Raw genomic sequence first — 19,946 nt, forward strand, 5'->3', positions numbered from 1 at the left:
GTTACTGGGGACGATGAGAGCAGTCTGCACAGGGCAGGAATCGAGCCTGAGGCCTTCCAGCCTGTATGGACAGAGCAAAGCACGAGGCCCTACATTGCCCTCTTAAAGTATATTTGGGGTTTAGCGCGCGGCAAGAAAGATCCTCGAGGATGTTTCCAGCAGGCATGAGGGGACTTCAGTTACATGGATAGATTGGAGAAGTCAGGCCTAGTGACCATTGGACGAGAGGAGGCCGGGACGGTGGCTTTCAAAATCATCAGGGGTCAGGGTAGAGTAGATAGGGAGAAACTGCTCCCTGCTCGGGCAGCCAGTGAAGGTGCATGATGGGCTAAATGGCCTCCTCTTGCATCGAATCTGCAAACAAAATCATTCGAGTCTGCAGTCAAGTGTTGTGATGTACTGTCATTAAATTTCTTGAAGGCCCATGTTAAAGTGTCACATCAAAGGTTAATGCAGAAAATAAAAGTTCAATTTATATGGGAGGTAACATATTGGCACAGATTGACGATTAGCTGGCTAACTGGAAGCCGAGAGTAGGCATAAATGGGTCTTTTCTGGTATGGCAAGTGTAATAACCTCCAATTAGCATTACTGGTTGGCCAATTGGAGTATGAGCTCCCTCAATGATAGCGCATTGAGGGGGCCCATATAAGCACCTGTGATCCAGTCTTAAATTGACTGGAATGCTAGCAGCACTGTTGGAGCTGCTCTTGTATATAGTTATTGGCAATAAATATTGGTGTGGTGACGGGACTCCTGTGGATTATTACAGCAAGATATAAAGAACAGTGGGCCACAAGAATCAATGCCAGAACCTCAACTTTACAATTTATAAATGACTTGAATGAAGGGATTAAAAGGATGGTTGCCAAATTTGCTGACAGATAGATAGGAAGGTAAGCTGCGAAGAGAACATAAGGAGGCTACAAAAAGATATAGTTGGATAAATGAGTGGGCAAAGATATGGCAATGTGGGAAAACGTGAAATTGGCCATTTTGGCAGGAAAAATATAAAGGAAGCATATTAGCTATATGGTGAGAATCACAAGGCACTGAAATACAGGGATTTGGGTGCATGAATTACAAAAGGCTAGTATGCAGGTACAGCAAGTAATTGGCAAATATAATGTCATCGTTTATTGTGAGAGGAATTTAAATCAAAATTAAGGAAGTTATGCTCACAGCTGTACAAGGCACTGCTGGGACCACATTTGGAGTACTGTGTACAGAATTAGTCACCTTATTTAAGGAAGGATGTAAATGTGTTGGAAGCAGTTCAGAGCGGGTTTATCTGACTATTAGCTGCAATGGATGGGTTGTCTTATGAAGAAAAGTAGGGCAGGCTAGACTTGTATCTCTGGCGTTCAGAAAAGAAAGTGGTGACTTGATTGAAACATTGAAACATTGAAGATCCTAAGGCTCTTGACAGGATCGATATGGAGAGGATGTTTCCTCTTGTGGGAGAATTTAGAACTAGGGGTCCCTGTTTAAAAATCAGTGGTCACCCATTTAAAACAGAGATAAGACAAAATATTTTCACTCAAAGGGTTGAGTGACTTTTGAACTCTCTTCCTGAAAAGATGGTGGAAGCAGAGTCTTTGATTATTTTTAAGATGGATAGATTCATAGTAAACAAGGGTGTGATAGGTTATTGGGGGTAGGCAGGATGAAGATTTGAGGTTACTATCTGGTCAGCCATGATCTTATTAAATGGTGGAACAGGCTCGAGGGGCCTTGAATATGGACTCTTGGTTCATATTCAAGGCTCTTTTGATCTACAAGGGACTCGAGGGATATTGTTGGGTGGAGGAGGGCGGGCAGGAAAGTGGAGTTAAAGCAACGATCAGATGGTCCGTGATCTTGTAAATGGGGTTGAAGGTACAAAAGCCAATCCGTCTACTCTTGCTCTTATTTGTTATGTTCCAAGATCACATCCAAGATGCTACAACTATCTCTGTTGACAGAAAGAAAGCTAAAAAAGATTTGAGAGATCTTCATATAATGGGTTTCCAGAGAGCTTGTACAGGAAAAGTAGATTCTGTGACTGAGCATGTCTTTGACAAGGGATCATCAATTTAAAATGGGCACAGTGAGAAGTCGTCCAACACCAGGCCAAAGTCCGACAGGCCCAGCCGGAATGACTAGCTTTCGGAGCGAAAGGAGCTGCTCTCCGAAAGCTAGTGATTCCAAACAAACCTGTCGGACCCCAACCCACAGCTGGAAGACCTCTCACTGTGCCTACCCCAGTCCAAAGCTGGCATCTCCAATTTAAAGTGATCACAGAATAACTATGGAGTTATAGAAGTGTGGAATATATTGACACAGGGAGTGATTGATGAACAGGTCATTGTCTTGTTTATGAAAAACTGGATAAATATTTCACGCAGAAGAAAAAACAGACAGCATGAGAGAAGACAGTGGGATGAGTTTTCAATTGTTCTGGGAAAGCTTGCACAGAGTGAGCTGAATTGACTGCTTTCTGCGCAAAAAGCTCATATGGGGCAGCACGGTAGCATTGTGGACAGCACAATTGCTTCACAGCTCCAGGGTCCCAGGTTCGATTCCGGCTTGGGTCACCGTCTGTGCGGAGTCTGCACATCCTCCCCGTGTGTGTGCGTGGGTTTCCTCTGGGTGGATTGGCCATGATAAATTGCCCTTAGTGTCCAAAATTGCTCTTAGTGTTGGGTGGGGTTACTGGGTTATGGGGATAGGGTGGAGGTGTTGACCTTGGGTAGGGTGCTCTTTCCAAGAGCTGGTGCAGACTCGATTGGCCGAATGGCCTCCTTCTGCACTGTAAATTCTATGATAATCTATGGTTCAATTTTTCTGCTGCTAAAGCAAAGTAGCTCCCGAAAGATGTGCTGTTCGGTAATTTGAACATTTCTGAATTCTCCCACTGTGTACCCAAACAGGGACGGGAATGTGGCGACCAGGGGATTTTCCCAGTAACTTCATTGCAGTGTTAATGTAAGCCTACTTACGACAATAAAGATGATTGTATTATTATTATAGTGACCCTGAATATTACAAACAATTGCTGCTAAATAAAAATAGGCATCAACTTGGAATATTGGACTATTCTATATGTTTTCATATGGAATTTATGCTATATCTGAAATGCAAGTAACTCTTAATTTTGGGGGAACGAGGATTGTCATCTCTGACAGATCATAATTTTTATTCTGACTGCAACAGAATAAGTCAGCACATTCTGCCCCTTTCTCACTTGTAAACCAGCATGTGTGGCACCGCATAGTAGCATAGATCTAGATCCAAAATCAAGGTGCCTACGTGATTTCAGTATGAAGTGTTGTGAAACAGGCCGTTCAGCCCAACATATCTCTGCTGGTGCGGCTGACAGTGCAGGGGAGTTCTCCCCTGGTGCCCTGACCAATATTTGTCAATGAGCATCATCATACAAAAACACATTATCCGGTCGTTAAAATATTGCTACGTGTGGGATCTTGCTGTGCGCACATTGGCAGCTGTGGTGCCCACATTACGACAGTGCTTCTGCCTCCAGCTGCTTGTAAAAGACGTTAATCGTGAGCAGCTCTATATAAATACCCATCTTTTTTATCTTTACCACATGGCTTTCCTTCCACCCTCTGCACCTCACCCGTCAACAACTCGCAAAGTGTTACCGCATGTCACACTGGAACTTTTGCAACAGACCCGGAGGAGTTGAAACACCGGGCTTCCGGATATTTATAAAGGAAACTTAGAACAGCTGCATCTTAACCACAAGCTTTGTGGCCTCTTATCGATGCTTTGACCCCGTGACCAGTTTATGTGCAACCTTTTGGTCAGAGTTTTACTGGGAATCTACACAGCTCGCACAGCTCATACGCAGACATGGACCCGAATTCCCCCCTCGTCGGGGAAGTGCGGTCGGCGGGACCAGATGCGGCCGCATTGGCCGCTTCCGCCCGCGAGTGTCCAAAAGGCACACTTTCACGCTGGCTGGCCAACTTAGGGTTAGCCACCGCAAAATCCTATTGGGGAAGGGACAGCAGGGGTGTGGTGGGCGCCGGGGTCAATGGGAGATTTAACGACGGCTGCGGCTGAATGCGGAAGAGATCCAGGAGCTGGAGGACGCACAGGGAGCTGAGCAAGACGGATACGGTGAAGTCAGCATCACCCGGTCCAGACAGCAGGCGGGTGGGCGTTGCAGATGGGCATTCTGCCCCCCTCCCCCCCCCCCCCCCCCCCCCCCCCCCCCCCCAGCTTTTGAGTAGGGGTGGGGTGGGGTTTGTATATTCAGGCCACGCAAAAAGGGCCGCCCCAGAAAATGGAGAACGCCAGGGTGGAGGTGGTAACGTGGGCATGAGGTCGTGTGCCTCACCTCGATACAGTGCCAAGAAAGGTTCAATGACCTTCTGCGCTTGGCAAGGGTGAGAATCGAGTTGGCCCTTTGCCGCACTCGGGGCGCAGGAAGCAGAGTAACAGAAGGCTCAGATACCTGCGCATATTAACAATGGAACCTCAGGACCATCGAAGGGTCAGACCATTGAAAGCAGTTTCATGGACGTCCCCTGACCTCCAGTGCGGTTCTTAGGCCTGGAATGATCCGAATGCAAAGTAATTGAGGGCCACTGCCATCTTCGGAGCCACTGGCATTGGGTGTCACCCACACAGTTGGAGGTGATCTCCAGCCCACTCATGTGGCATAATGACTACACTCCTAGATAGGCAGAGCCTCCTGCTGTGGCATTGAATCTGGTACATCTTGAGGTAGCTGGATTGTTGTTGTATAATCTAGTCGCAGGAGAAGTAGCGCCTTCTGTGGTGCCGCACATCTTTGATCTCCCTGCTGGATTTGCGCATGCCCCTTTCGGCTGGCACATGTTAAATTGCAGTTGATTGCCCTCATAATTGCCTTAACCGGCTGATCAATTGTCAGCGGGAATACATCTAACTCCAGCCCCCGCCCACCGACCAAAATATTTTGTGATTGCGCAATGACCTCAGGGCTCGCGCCTGAAAATAAGGCATAAAAGTTCTGGTTGCGGGCAGAGAGCTGATTTCTCTCTGTGAGATACTCACAAGGGCAGAATCAGACGCTCACTTCCATGGACACACACCCACCAACATACACCGACGCAGACCCACACAGACAGGCACACATACAAACACATAGGCATAAACCCACCAACTTACACCGACGCAGACCCACACAGCCAGGCACACATACAAACACATAGGCACAAACCCACCAACATACACCGACGCAGACCCACACAGCCAGGCACACGCACAAACACATGGGCACAAACCCACCAACATACACCGACGCAGACCCACACAGACAGGCACACGCACAAACACATGGGCACAAACCCACCAACATACACCGACGCAGACCCACACAGACAGGCACACGCACAAATACATGGGCACAAACCCACACAAACACACCAACACAGACCCACACAGCCAGGCACACGCACAAACACATGGGCACAAACCCACACGGACACACCTCTATATGGATACACAACTAGACCTGGATGACAGTGAGCCCTCTATACCAAAATCCCTCCATACCCGGGATCAAACCCGTGAACTTTCTCTGGACTGCTTCCAGTATCGGTATATCTTTCCTTGGGCAAGGGGCCAAAGCTGTTCACAGTATTGCGGGTGCGATCTAACCGGTGCTGGAGCAAGGTTTCCCTATCCATTGCCCTCAACCTGCCGTCTCCCTGACTGTGGTGTCCTGCCACTAAATTGCTGCTCCTGTCATTGGTCAGGCAAGGTGACCTGGTGTCGGACGAGGGGGAGTTTTTTTCGGTAATCATGGCTCTTACCATAGAATCATAGAATTTACAGTGCAGAAGGAGGCCATTCAGCCCATCGGCCCTTGGAAAGAGCACCCCACCCAAGCCCCACACCTCCAGCCTATCCCCGTAACCCAGTAACTCCACCCAACCTTTTTGGACACTAAGGGCAATTTAGAACAGCCAATCCACCTAACCTGCACACCTTTGGACTGTGGGAGGAAACCGGAGCACCCGGAGGAAACCCACGCAGACACGGGGAGAACGTGCAGACTCCGCACAGACAGTGACCCAAGCCGGGAATCGAACCTGGGACCCTGGAACTGTGAAGCTACTGTGCTAACCAATATGCTACTGTGCTGCCCTGTGCTACCGTGCTGGCCAAGCTTATAGATCTTATGATCTATACAGGTCTCGAACTACAACCGTAGACTCGCCTTGGGGCACATGCTTCAAGGGGCCAATCGCAATGCACCCCAGAGACGCAGAGGCAGATATGAAGAGATCCCAGTGCTCTTGTGCATCACTGATGATATAACAAAGGTTTGAGGGTTGCCAATGATCTACTCTGAGTGTTTTAATTTCCAAAAATTACAAATACCAGTTTCGACCAGTTGGGCCAAATGGTCTGCTTCTGTGCTGTTCAGCCAATGGAAAGGTTTGCAGCCAACAATGCCATTGCTTCACTAATTGCTAACACCTCGCTTCCACAAAGAGGAAATAAATCAAGTAACTATCTGTATATTCATTGTGAGTTGTTTATTTCCTGCAACCACACCCAATTCTTAACCACTTTTCTTTTCTGCAAATATGCTATCTCACTATTTCATCTCTACCTTCGGAACTTCGGTCTAGCCTTCCTCCGACATTGCAAATTCATCACCCTCCATGTCTGACACCTTCATTCCCACTGGCCTCAGCCGAGGCCCATCAAATCCTCGACCCCTTCAACTTGTTCCTCACCCTCCCAAGCTGTGTGCACAGGGCAGAGAATTGCAGGAGTACTTGGAGGGCTGTGGAACTGGAGGTGGTCGCGGAGATAGGGAGGGTCACCCCACTTCCCTCATTTAGATCATCGCTCCTTTGCTCTCCATTCGACTATGATGTCCGCGCAGCACTTCATTGGGGTGATTCCACGCTCTTAACCAGAGAATTCGGTGAGCGCCGCTGCCTCACGGTGCCAGGGACCCGGGTTCGATCCCAGCCTTGGGTGTCTGCCTGTGTGGAGTTTGCGCGTTCTCCCCGTGTCTGCATGGGTGCTCCGGTTTCCGCCAAAGATGTGCCGGTTAGGCGGGGATAGAGGGCAGGGGAGCGGTTCGGGAACTCTTTCAGAGGGTGTGCACACTTGATGGGCTGAATGGCCCCCTTCTGCACTGTAGGAATATTATTCTTATTCTGATCTGAATTGAGGGTGGTTCAGGGATGGCGGTACAGAACAGTGACTCCAAGGGTCCCGAGTGCAACTATCCCTCATGAACCTCAATTAGAAAAAGTATAAGTAGAACTCACAGGACTGCAGAGTAAGTCCAGTTTCTTTCCTGCAAGTCTTCCCAATTAGATTACAGTCAACATGACAGAATGCTCAAAGGAAAACAACACATTTATTCCAATAGTTAAGCGCACAATTTGGTTGTTAACTTACCGAGAAACGGCAAACGCCAGCTGCATTCCATCTTTGTGACTCCAGTTCCTCTGCCGAGTGAGGCAACGGCTTGTCAGATCAGCGAGGACTGCAGCTATCTGCAGAGTATTAGCATTAGTATTCTTTTGTAACAGCGCTGTAAATATTGAGTCACGTCAAGAATAAACATTCCTGGTCTCTCCATTAGCCAGATTGTATTCCCCCCCACCTCGCCTCGTCCGACCCGAAGGACAAACACCAAGACTATAAATCACCTTAAGGAACACGGGAATTGTTCAGAACCTGCCGCGACAGTAGAAAACTAAACATAAAAGGATGAGAAACAGTTAAATGACTTTAAACCGCCAACCCCCACCCCCTCCCCTCCTTAGACATTTCCAGAAAGAAGGCATTGGTTCTAACATTGAGCAAAGAGTTTTGCTGCAAACAGATCTTTTACATGAGCAATTGTTCAACTTCACGTATCGCCCAGCTTCTGCCGCGGTAACAATGGGATGTGACTCACCTCTGCATGTGCCTGCGGCTAACCTTCATCGTCGCCTTCAAGATTAAACCCAAGGAACACTTTCAAAGCCAGCAAAGATGCTGGGATGCCTCCTACTATCCTGCGTTGATCTACCAGCAATGTTCAAAAAGAATAGATCTGTATTGAGAAGAGTTACCTCGTCATCTTCGTCCTCCCCACCCACCCCCCGCCAAGTTGCTACACGTCCCCACGGATAGCTCCAAAGTTCAGTCAACGCCGTGACGTGGGGATAATGGGTGGGGTGAGCAGGCTTGTTGTTTTGTAAGCGCCAATAAATCATTTAACCACATCCATTCTCAGAATTTCCCCAGCTAGCTGCCTCACCAGCTAGGACGGTTTGTAGACAGTAAATTGTGGTGTGGGCCGCCACGCCCATGCTCGAAGTGGCGATGGAAAACGGATTGCCTGCCCGTGTGATGACCTAAAAGTCGCAGAGGCAGAGTGTGGCGAATGTAACTTAGTAATTCACACTGTATTTACCAATACCATTGTAAGCGCAGTAGCGTTATCCGACCACTAGGGGGAGTAGCTCTGGGAATGCTCAGGAGTTTGTACGGGGCTCCACCCTTGGCTCCGCCCACGGCTCCTCCCCCTGGACTGCTGTATAAATACCCTTGTCCAGAGCCAGCCTGCCAGTTCATCGAGAGTTCAATGGGTAACAGGCTGGCTCTGTAGTAAGTAGATTAAAACCACTGTTCATATCTTAAAGCACGTGTGTAGTGAATTGATGGTTCCATCACAGAATAAATATTCCACGCAATGGCGTAGATAATCCCCTCAACTGACTGGCGGCGGGCAGGGCGGCAATCCAACCAAAACAATGTGAGTGCAGGGTTGCATCGGGATGCGTGTCTAACGCCATCACACGCTGTTTTACACACCCCTAGGTTCAGCGGCACCCGCACAAGACACATAGGACGCGGTTCACCAAATTTGGAGCAAAGCTCCATCGCGAGTAAGTTTAGCCGCGTGTTAGCGCCGAGAAACATATTGCGACTTGTGGTGTATAAGGGGCCTGAGTGGAGAACGCACAGCCTGGGCCGCACATTGCCCAGTTTTGTACACTAAGCTCCGCTCGCTGTGTAGCGAGACATTGGGATCTTTAAATGGCATCCCAATCTCCCAAAGCAATCCCCTCGCAGCCCAAACGCACGATAGGATGATCCCCATCCCCTTCCCGCAGCCCCCTCCAACACCTAGGCTGGCAATGCCAGGCCCGACCGACACAAAATGTACCAGCTTGGCACCTTGGCAGTGCCAACCTAGCACCTGGTAGTGGCCCTGCCAGTGCCACTTGGGCACCTTGGCAGTACCAGGCTGGCACCCAGGTGGCACTGCCAAGGTGCTCAGGTGGCACCAGCAGGGCTAAGGCACCACTCTGCCCAAAGGGGCAGTTGGTGGCCTCCAATCTGCTGGGAGACCCCCACAAGTGGCATTTTGTCCGGTCCCCATTTGCGGAGACCTGTACCACACGGTGCCCACCTGAAATCTCCGACTCGAAGGGGGTCAGGTACCTTGGGCATCTGCACATTAAAGTGAGACTAACTGTCTCACTTTAACATGCAGATTTGCCAAAAAGATCCCACCCACAATGGGCAGGATTTACATTGCAACATCTCACGAGATCCCGTTAGATTCCCGAGAGGTGCGACGAGCCGGGTCGATCCCGGCAGCGGGGTCTCCCAGCTTTTATTGATCACGCTACGAATTGTTACAGAGCAGGAGGAGACCATTCAGCCCATCATGTTTCACTACTTATGTGCCAAACATCATAAGCATCAAGTAACAGAGCAAAGCAATTCCACAACCAATGGAACAGGTCTAAGCTCTGCAGGTCTGTCTAATCCAGTTGTAAAAGGTGGACAATTAAATGACTCCCTGGAGGAGGAGGCTCCACAAATATCCCCGCCCTCAATAATGGAGGTGCCAGCACAGCAATACAGAAGATAAGGCTGAAGCATACGGAAAAATCTTCAGACAGATGTATTGAGTGGATGATGTATCTCCATCTCCTCCAGAGGCCCTCAATCAGTCTTCAGCCAATTCGATTCGCTCTACGTGATATCAAGAAACGGCTGAAGGCACTGGACATCGCAAAGGCTATGGGTCCTGACAATATTCCGACAAACTACTGACGACTTGTGCGCCGAAACTTGCCATGCCCCGAGACAAGCTGTTCCCTTACAACTACAACACTGATATCTACTCGGCAATACGTAAAATTATCCAGGTATGTCTTGTACACAAAAAGCAGGGCAAATCTTACCTGATCAATTACCACCTGATCAGTCTGCTCTTGTTCATCAGCAAAGTGATGGAAGGGATCATCAATAGAGCTATCAAGCAGCTTATCCCTCAGCAAGGTGTGCGGTGGGCATGGTACGTCAGACCTGGAAGCTGTGAAGCTCAATGGGATAAAAGAGCAGCGGAGGTACAGGATGAAAGAGGGCGAGGACAGCAGCAGAGGTAGAGGAATAAAGAGCGCAAGGAGAGCGATGGAGACACAGGGTAAAAGAGCGTAAGGAAAGCGGCGGGGACACAGGGTAAAAGAGCGTAAGGAAAGCGGCGGGGACACAGGGTAAAAGAGCGCGAGGAGAGTGACGGAGACACAGGGTAAAAGAGCACGAGGAGAGTGACGGAGACACAGGGTAAAAGAGTGCGAGGAGAGTGATGGAGACACGGTAAAAGAGCGCGAGGAGAGTGACGGAGACACAGGGTAAAAGAGTGCGAGGAGAGTGACGGAGACACAGGGTAAAAGAGCGCGAGGAGAGTGACGGAGACACAGGGTAAAAGAGCGCGAGGAGAGCGACGGAGACACAGGGTAAAAGAGCGCGAGGAGAGTGACGGGGACACAGGGTAAAAGAGCGCGAGGAGAGTGACGGAGACACAGGGTAAAAGCGCGAGGAGAGTGACGGAGACACAGGGTAAAAGAGCGCGAGGAGAGTGACGGAGACACAGGGTAAAAGAGCGCGAGGAGAGCGACGGAGACACAGGGTAAAAGAGCGCGAGGAGAGCGACGGAGACACAGGGTAAAAGAGCGCGAGGAGAGTGACGGAGACACAGGGTAAAAGAGCGCGAGGAGAGTGACGGAGACACAGGGTAAAAGAGCGCAAGGAGAGTGACGGAGACACAGGGTAAAAGAGCGCGAGGAGAGTGACGGAGACACAGGGTAAAAGAGCGCGAGGAGAGTGACGGAGACACAGGGTAAAAGAGTGCGAGGAGAGCGACGGAGACACAGGGTAAAAGAGCGCAAGGAGAGTGACGGAGACACAGGGTAAAAGAGCGCGAGGAGAGTGACGGAGACACAGGGTAAAAGAGCGCAAGGAGAGTGACGGAGACACAGGGTAAAAGAGCGCAAGGAGAGTGACGGAGACACAGGGTAAAAGAGCGCGAGGAGAGTGACGGAGACACAGGGTAAAAGAGCGCAAGGAGAGTGACGGAGACACAGTATAAAAGAGCGCAAGGAGAGTGACGGAGACACAGGGTAAAAGAGCGCGAGGAGAGTGACGGAGACACAGGGTAAAAGAGCGCAAGGAGAGTGACGGAGACACAGGGTAAAAGAGCGCAAGGAGAGTGACGGAGACACAGGGTAAAAGAGCGCGAGGAGAGTGACGGAGACACAGGGTAAAAGAGCGCAAGGAGAGTGACGGAGACACAGGGTAAAAGAGCGCAAGGAGAGTGACGGAGACACAGTATAAAAGAGCGCAAGGAGAGTGACGGAGACACAGGGTAAAAGAGCGCGAGGAGAGTGACGGAGACACAGGGTAAAAGAGCGCGAGGAGAGTGACGGAGACACAGGGTAAAAGAGTGTAAGGAAAGCGATGGAGACACAGGGTAAAAGAGTGTAAGGAAAGCGATGGAGACACAGGGTGAAGAGATCGGTGGAAACACAGGGTGAAGAAGCACGAGGAGAGCGGTGGAGACACAGGGTGAAGAGAGCGTAAGGAAAGCGGCGGGGACACAGTATAAAAGAGCGCAAGGAGAGTGACGGAGACACAGGGTAAAGAGAGCGGTGGAAACACAGGGTGAAGAAGCACGAGGAGAGTGACGGAGACACAGGGTAAAGAGAGCGCAAGGAGAGCGATGGAGACACAGGGTGAAGAAGCACGAGGAGAGCGGTGGAAACACAGGGTGAAGAAGCACGAGGAGAGCGGTGGAAACACAGGGTGAAGAAGCACGAGGAGAGCGGTGGAAACACAGGGTGAAGAAGCACGAGGAGAGCGGTGGAAACACAGGGTGAAGAAGCACGAGGAGAGCGACGGAGACACAGGGTAAAGAAGCACGAGGAGAGCGATGGAAACACAGGGTGAAGAAGCACGAGGAGAGCGGTGGAAACACAGGGTGAAGAAGCACGAGGAGAGCGATGGAAACACAGGGTGAAGAAGCACGAGGAGAGCGATGGAAACACAGGGTGAAGAAGCACGAGGAGAGCGGTGGAAACACAGGGTGAAGAAGCACGAGGAGAGCGATGGAAACACAGGGTGAAGAAGCACGAGGAGAGCGATGGAAACACAGGGTGAAGAGAGCGGTGGAAACACAGGGTGAAGAAGCACGAGGAGAGTGACGGAGACACAGGGTGAAGAAGCACGAGGAGAGCGATGGAAACACAGGGTGAAGAGAGCGGTGGAAACACAGGGTGAAAAAGCACAAGAAAAATTAAAACCACCGTGTATGGGAGTGCGGCTTCAAAGAGGCTTCACAGGAAAGTGGTGAGCTGATTGGCTGGTGCGAAATCCACATTTGGGGACTAATATTAAGTAGCAGTACATTTCGAAAATCGTATTTAATTCAGGGACGATCTAAGAACAATCGTTTAAATATAGAGGAAACCTAATGAACTAAACTAGTGACACAGTGCAGGAGCTGGTGGGTCCTATTGCGAGCCACGTTGACCACATGTGCAGAAAGTGTTTGAAGCTTGAGGAACTTCAGTTCAGAGTTAATGAGCTGGAGCCCGAGCTTCGGGCACTGCGGTACACCTGAGAGGGAGAGAGTTACCTGGACGCTGTGTTTCAGACAGTGACATACCACAATACCAGGTTAAATACCACAAAATTGGGCAGTGGCCAGGGACAGGAGCGTGTCACTGCACGTGAGGCAGATAGAGTTCCCCTGAATTTAGCATAGGAGGAGCCTCAGCTATTGACGTCCTCTGACAGGTACGAGGCATGTGCTCGCTGTGTGTACAAAGGAAAAGGCAACAGGGAGAATGAACAAGCTGACCACTGCACATGGTGCAGGCGGCCATTCAAGTGAGTGGGGGGGGGGGGAGCATAAGGATTAGTGGTAGTGCCTGGGGATTAGCACAGTGGTTAGCACTGTTGCTTCACAGTTCTTGGTATCCGAGTTCGATTCCAAGCTTCGGTCACCGTTCTCCTCGTGTCCGGGTGGGTTTCCTCCAGGCGCTCCGGTTTCTTCCCACGAGTCCCGAAAGACGTGCTGTCAGGTGAATTGGACATTCTGAATTCTCCCTCCGTGTACTCGAAGAGGCGCTGGAATGTGGCGACTGGGGGATTTCCACAGTAACTTCATTGCAGTGTTAATGTAAGCCTACCAATAAAGATTATTGTTATTAATATTATTCTATTGTGATGGGAATAGATGGCGTACTTTGTGAACAGGATGTAGAGTCGCGTTTGGTGTGTTGCCTACCTGGTGCCAGGGTGAGGGACATCTCAAACCAGGTTGACAGGATTTTGGACAGCGTGATGAGCGTAGGAATTTCAGATATATTGGGCTGAATTCCCCATCCCGGGATATCCGGAATGCGTTCCTCATTGGGACGGAGAATCGGGCGTCAGGGCAAAATGGGGATTGGCATCGAGCGTCGACCCGAACGTGTAGCTCCGACCCCCCTCTGGCGGCGTAAGTGTTCCACGCTGCACCCAGGCAGAGGGTTGTAAATAAATGCAATTGGGTTGTAATGACCCATTTGCCTCTATTTAGCCGTCCCAGTGCCCGACGCTCCGTCTTCCCGTGATTCTCCGGTCCTCGCGGACGGGAGTCACGTGGGCGAGGTTCACTTGTGGTCTCTATAACCGTGGCCCTGACGTGGTGAACCCTGTTATGGGCCGAGGGGCAAACAGTCGGGTTTCACCACTTAGGCTATTGAAGCGTGAAAGGATATGAATGGTTTTTCCAAGCTGTCAATCACAGACCACTGCTGGAAAGCTATGAATGGCTTACAGATAGTGGATCTGTGGGAACCAGAGGCCGACAGCTACTCTCCCGCCAGGAATGGACACATGGAGCTGCAAGGTAGGTATTACAGCGATATTGCTTCCTACTGTCCAATTTCTGGGTGGGGGCAGGGGCTGTGATTGGGGTGACGGGACACTTTGTGTGGGGGAGGGGTCTATGGAGGGGGTTCCTTTTGGTAGTGGATCCCCGTGCGGGTCCCCCTATCATAGGGGTCCCTGTGGGTATCCTCCATTACACGGTTCCCTATGGGTGGTCCCTCTATTACAGGGGTCCCTGGCGGATACCCCTATTACAGCAGTCCCTGTAGGGGGGGTTCCTCGCTATAGGGGTTCTTGGGGGGGCATTCCCTATTACAGGGGTCCCTGGGGCATCTCCCAATTACAGGGGTCCCGGGGGGGGGGGGGGGGGTGCGTGTTGGGACACCCTTGTACTTGGCAGTGGGAGGGCACCCAGGAAACCCGGGGGCGGGGGAGTGTTGAAATCTACCATGCGGTTTAAGTGTAGTCTCGTATACACTTTTAACTCAGTAGAAATTTAAGCTACACGTCTCGGGTGTGAAATTAAATCTTTTATTGTGTCTATTGATTATAATTGAGAGTTTGTGATCTTCTTGTGGTTCCAAATCAAATGTTCTCAATAAAGCCCCTGCCAGCAGTAGACTTTAAGAGATATAATCGACTTACTGGTTTACAGGCGGATTTAACTTTCAAAATACAGTAATGGTTTCTTGCTCTAAGCAAAACAGCTTGTGCAGACTTTAGAGTTAGAGTAGAAATATGAAAATACGAAATAAACTTGGTGTCGGGGTGAGGGCGTTGAATCTCGCAAGGGGCCTCGCAAGTAGCGCAATGCTCAAAACGTCTCATGAGATTCAACAGAATCACGCGAGATGTCGCGATCTCGCTCCCGCTGGGTGTGATCCAGATCTGCATATCTAAATAATCTGTGTGTCTCTTTTAAATACCCGGATGGTGAATTCACCTGGCGCCCGGGACACAACGGCCATGGCTGGGCAACCTCGCCAGGGTGCCATTTAGTACTGGTCCACATAAATGTGAGCCAGTTGTAATGGTACCTGGGGGGATCTTCCAGGCCATTGCAGACCCCCGGGTGGTCGGGGATAGGGCAGGATGGTACCCTGGCACTCTCCCTGGCACCAAGGCACCTTGGCACTGCCAGCCTAGCAGTGCGGGGTGCCCTGAGTAATGCCGGGGTGTCAGGTAAGCTTCAGCTCACCAGCAGGAAATCCCTCGAAGTGTGATCCCAGCAGACATAATCCCCCCGAGACAAAAAAAAGCAGCAAAGTGTCGGTGCCAAGAAACATCCCACTAAACATGCCGTTTAGCGGATTGTAACTCAAGTCCGCTGAATCGCACTCTATGTTTCGAATTATCTACTCCCCAGAAATCATACCAAATTTCCTTTAGGCCTCTCCTTGTAAAAATAAGCATGGCTTGAAAGAATGATGATTTCACATTTACCACATCTTAATTGCACCTTTTGCAGCCACAAAATCTGTCTGCCTTTTAAACCAGGAATTAAAAAAACATATTACCGCAGCAGATCTGTACACACCCTAACCCAGGCTTTTAAAACCATAACTGCACCAGATACGTAAAATACGTATCCAAATGTCTTGCGTTCATCACATCACTGACTCTCAGGCTGGTGGGCTCCAAGTGCTCACTATCCTGAAAATTCAGACCTTGGTTCCACCGTGCTCCTGGCTGGCTTCCCACTTTCCATCCTCAGCAAACCACATGCCACTCTATGCTCTGCTGTCCCCTGACCTAAATTACATCAAATCCCGTGGATCCTGCGCCCTCTGATTCACATTGGCTCCCGGGTAAGCATTGCCTCAATTTTTAGACTTTTGTCTTTGTCTTTCAAACGTCCTCCATGGCTTCACCCCCACGCCACCCCTACACCCCTCCTCACCCCATGATCGTCCCTAGTTCACTGATTTCCTGCAGCTCTGGAGTAGGCCCGATTTTAGTCGTTTCAACATTGGTGGGTAACTTCAGCTGCTGAGGAATTACTCTCCGGAATTCGATCCCTCAATCTTTTGTTTTTTTGCCTCCTTCCCCCTCCTTTGAGACTCTCCTCAATTGGTCCAGTCGGTCCCACTTGACCGAGAATTTGGTCTTCTCCCCATCCCCAGCATCCTCGTTATGCGGTCCCTTGTGAAATTGTACTTGGCCTCTGGAGCACCTTGGATTGTTGCACGAGGGGAAAGGTGATATATAAAGGCAGGTCATTGTAGGCCTGAGCACATTTTACCAGCACGGTTTCAGTGAAAGGGTTGCCAGCACAAACACTGCCTGCCGTACAGGAAAGAACGTGTTTCATCTTCACTTTGCACATGTTCTTTCCTTCCCCTTTCCTGTCTTAGTGTTGCAGTGTGGTCATGAGTTTAATGATTAGAAGTAACATTCATACGGCTGATAACAAAACCCGTTCGCACAATGGTTTGGCAAAGAACGTCCATCCTCAAGTGCAGGGGGAGCACCACCTGCCAACTTTGGCGGCGGGGGGGGGGGGGCTCCGCTGCCTCTCTCCCCCCCTCCCCCCCCATCCCATGACATGCTTTCCAAGGGCGAGGGCTTATCGCCATTGGCTGTTGGTGGAGTCTTCCTGTTCCACCGTTTTCCGTGGCTTGTCTGTCCCACCGCTGTTTGGACAGGGTGGTGGTGGTGGGGGGGGTCACCTTCGGCAGGACTGGACAATCCCGCCGACAGGGTAGGGCTGGAAAATCCCGCCTTCATTTCCTATCTTCAGTGGACCACTTTCTGTGTCATTGGGATAGGTCAGCATTTATATGATGGTCCAAGCTCGCAAACTGCTGGGGTTGCAAGCTCATGCCTCCCCTGGAGAAGCCAGACCTTTCAGACGAGACAAGATTGAGACAGGGGTGGCATGTCACCACGGTGGTTAGCACTGCTGCCTCACAATGCCAGGGACCCGGGTTCGATTCCCACCTCTGTGTGGAGTTTGCAGAGAAAGCCAAAGATGGGCAGGTTAGGTGGATTTGCCGTGATCAGTGCGCTGGGGTTAAGGGGATAGGGCGGGGAGTGGGCCTACATAGAGCGCTCTTTCAGAGGACCAGTGCTTACTCGATGGGTCGAATGGACAACTTCTACGTTGCTGGGATTCTATGGATTCTAGATCTAAGACAATGATGGAACAGGATCGAAGGACTGACTGGCTCTCTCCTCTGTCCCTATACCTCGATAAGAAGTCAATTTTTTAAAAAGCCACTGCCTGTGATTGTGTGCTCGTTACCTGATCAGGAATTTTAATTGTGAAACGATAAGTTTGATTTTAATCTTAGGAGCCAAGGATTCACTGGCCGTCATTGCGTCCCATGCAGAATGGGTCTGGGGGGGGGGGGGGGCATGGCTCAGCTACACGTGAGCGATCATCGAGTGGCTAAGGGCTATCTGCCAGTTTTCAGATGTGCGGTGTGTAGGTGTTCTAGGGAAGGAAGGGGTTGAGTGATGGGGGAAATCCACAGCAGGGCAGGACTCACCGCACAGATCTGAATGTAATTTGCATTGGAACCCTTTGACATAACAGCTCCCGTGATCTATAGACCTTTAAGAGGCCCCTGCCTTGTTATAGCCTGGCATCTCACCCGCCCACAGAACCCTATGGGCTTAAGATGGCAGAAAAGTACCAGCACTTTGCTTGTTGCTTGTTTTAATGTGCTCACGGGCGGCACGGTGGTTAGCACTGTTGCTTCACAGCGCCAGGGTCCCAGGTTCGTTTCCCGGTTTGGGTCACTATCTGTGGGGAATCTGCACGTTCTCCCCCTGTCTGAGTGGGTTCCCTCCGGGTGCTCCGGTTTCCTCCCACAAGTCCCGAAAGACGTGCTGTTAGGTAATTTGGGCATTCTGAATTCTCCCTCTGTGTACCCGAACAGGCACCGGAAAGTTGCGACGAGGGGATTTTCACAGTAACTTCATTGCAGTGTCAATGTAAGCCTACTTGTGACAATAAAGATTATTATTATTACACGGGGTCAGGCCACTTGGGTTAAAATTAACCCTCTTGCCCCTAATAACCTGTTACCATAAATCCACTTCCTTCCCACACCTCGAGCTCTCCCACAAAACCATGGGTCAGAAAAGGGAATTGAAAGAAAGCCCGACCGTAAGATCGGTGCAGAAACTCAAAGCTGAAGCTATATGTGGATAAACACAAATGGTTTTGTGTGAGGTTCCGCTTCTGCTTTGATGATAGCTGCATCAGTAGGACATGGGTTCAAGCTCCGCTCCAGAGAGTGGAGCACTCAATCCCAGGCAAGACTCCAGGGCGGTGCCGAAGGACTGCAAAGCTGGCGAATGTGTCATTTGTCGAAGGACATGGTAAACCTTGAGCCCCCAGCTGCCCGAGGAAGCTCCCGCGATGTTATTCCGACGAAGAGCAGGGAAGCTCTCCCTCTGAGTTCTGACCAACACGGTAGCATGGTGGTTAGCACAATTGCTTCACAGCTCCAGGGTCCCAGGTTCGATTCCCGGCTTGGGTCACTGTCTGTGCGGAGTCTGCACATCCTCCCCGTGTGTGCGTGGGTTTCCTCCGGGTGCTCCGGTTTCCTCCCACAGTCCAAAGATGTGCAGGTTAGGTGGATTGGCCATGCTAAATTGCCCTTAGTGTCCAAAATTGCCCTTAGTGTTGGGTGGGGTTACTGGGTTATGGGGATAGGGTGGAGGTGTGGATTTGGGTGGGGTGCTCATTCCAAGAGTTGGTGCAGACTCGATGGGCTGAATGGCTTCCTTCTGCACTGTAAATTCTATGATTCTATGAACCAACGCCAGTGGATCTAATTTTCTGATTATTGTCACGTTACTGTGTTGTGAGGACTGGTGTTTGTGCTTCTTAAGTTTCTTAAATGTAACATAGAGGGGAGCTGTTTGGAATGATTGGGGAGTAATTGTGACTCAGGGCAGAGGCCTTCTAGTGCTTTCCTCCACATTAGCCCACATTAGGCCTCTCAGCCGCATGTTGGAGAACCACCAGAGAATTGTCAGAAACATTAGTGTCGGAACATAGGAATTAGAAGTAGGAATTCAGCCCTTTGAGCCAGCTCCATCATTTAATGCAGCAATACAAAGCTTTATTGAACACAGTATTGGGTACAGATTTACACTTCTGCTGTGAAATATCACTGCAAGTTCAGGTCTATGGTAGACATTTGGTGGGTTTAGTGGTGTTAAGCGTTTTTTGCAAGTGGCAAGCACATTTTACGGCTCCATGTAAGGAGATTGGACTCTCCGTGTGGAAAATGCTCTGCAAAGTTGCCTCCCGCACCTCATGGAGCACAAGGCAGACTTAATCATAGTGATAGCGTCATAGAGGTCTACAGCACAGAAAAGGCCCTTCGGCCCATCGCCTCTGTGCCAGTCAAAAACAATCACCTAATTATTCCAATCCCATTTTCCAGCCCATAGCCGTGTCTGCCCTGGGATCGCACATCTAAATACTTCTGAAATGTTATGAGGGTCTCTGCTTCCACCCCCCTTTCAGGCAGCAAGTTCCAGGCTTCCACCACCCTCTGGGTAAATAGATTTCTCCTCACATCCCCTCTAAACCGGGCTGGTTTAGCTCACTCAGCTAAATCGCTGGCTTTTAAAGCAGACCAAGCAGGCCAGCAGCACGGTTCGATTCCCGTACCAGCCTCCCCGGACAGGCGCCGGAATGTGGCGACTAGGGGCTTTTCACAGTAACTTCATTGAAGCCTACTCGTGACAATAAGCGATTTTCATTTCATTTTTCAAACCTCCTGCCTTTCGCCTTAAAT

General features: G+C 50.2%; 1 protein-coding gene across 2 annotated transcripts in view; it reads right to left on the reverse strand.

Annotated features, from left to right (window-relative positions):
- Positions 1–8,057, reverse strand: part of LOC119957242 (adhesion G protein-coupled receptor E1-like) — a 68,245-nt gene extending 60,188 nt beyond the window's left edge. For both annotated transcript variants that reach the window (XM_038785087.1, XM_038785086.1), the window contains exons 1-2: positions 7,925–8,057; positions 7,420–7,517 (exon numbers count right to left, since the gene is read on the reverse strand). In XM_038785087.1, coding sequence (XP_038641015.1) covers positions 7,420–7,450 — 31 coding nt within the window. In that variant the 5' untranslated portion in view covers positions 7,451–7,517; positions 7,925–8,057. The remainder of the gene's footprint in view (positions 1–7,419; positions 7,518–7,924) is intronic.
- Between the last annotated feature and the right edge of the window lie 11,889 nt (positions 8,058–19,946).

Source organism: Scyliorhinus canicula, chromosome 25 (assembly GCF_902713615.1).
Source record: "Scyliorhinus canicula chromosome 25, sScyCan1.1, whole genome shotgun sequence".
Classification (NCBI taxonomy): domain Eukaryota; kingdom Metazoa; phylum Chordata; class Chondrichthyes; order Carcharhiniformes; family Scyliorhinidae; genus Scyliorhinus; species Scyliorhinus canicula.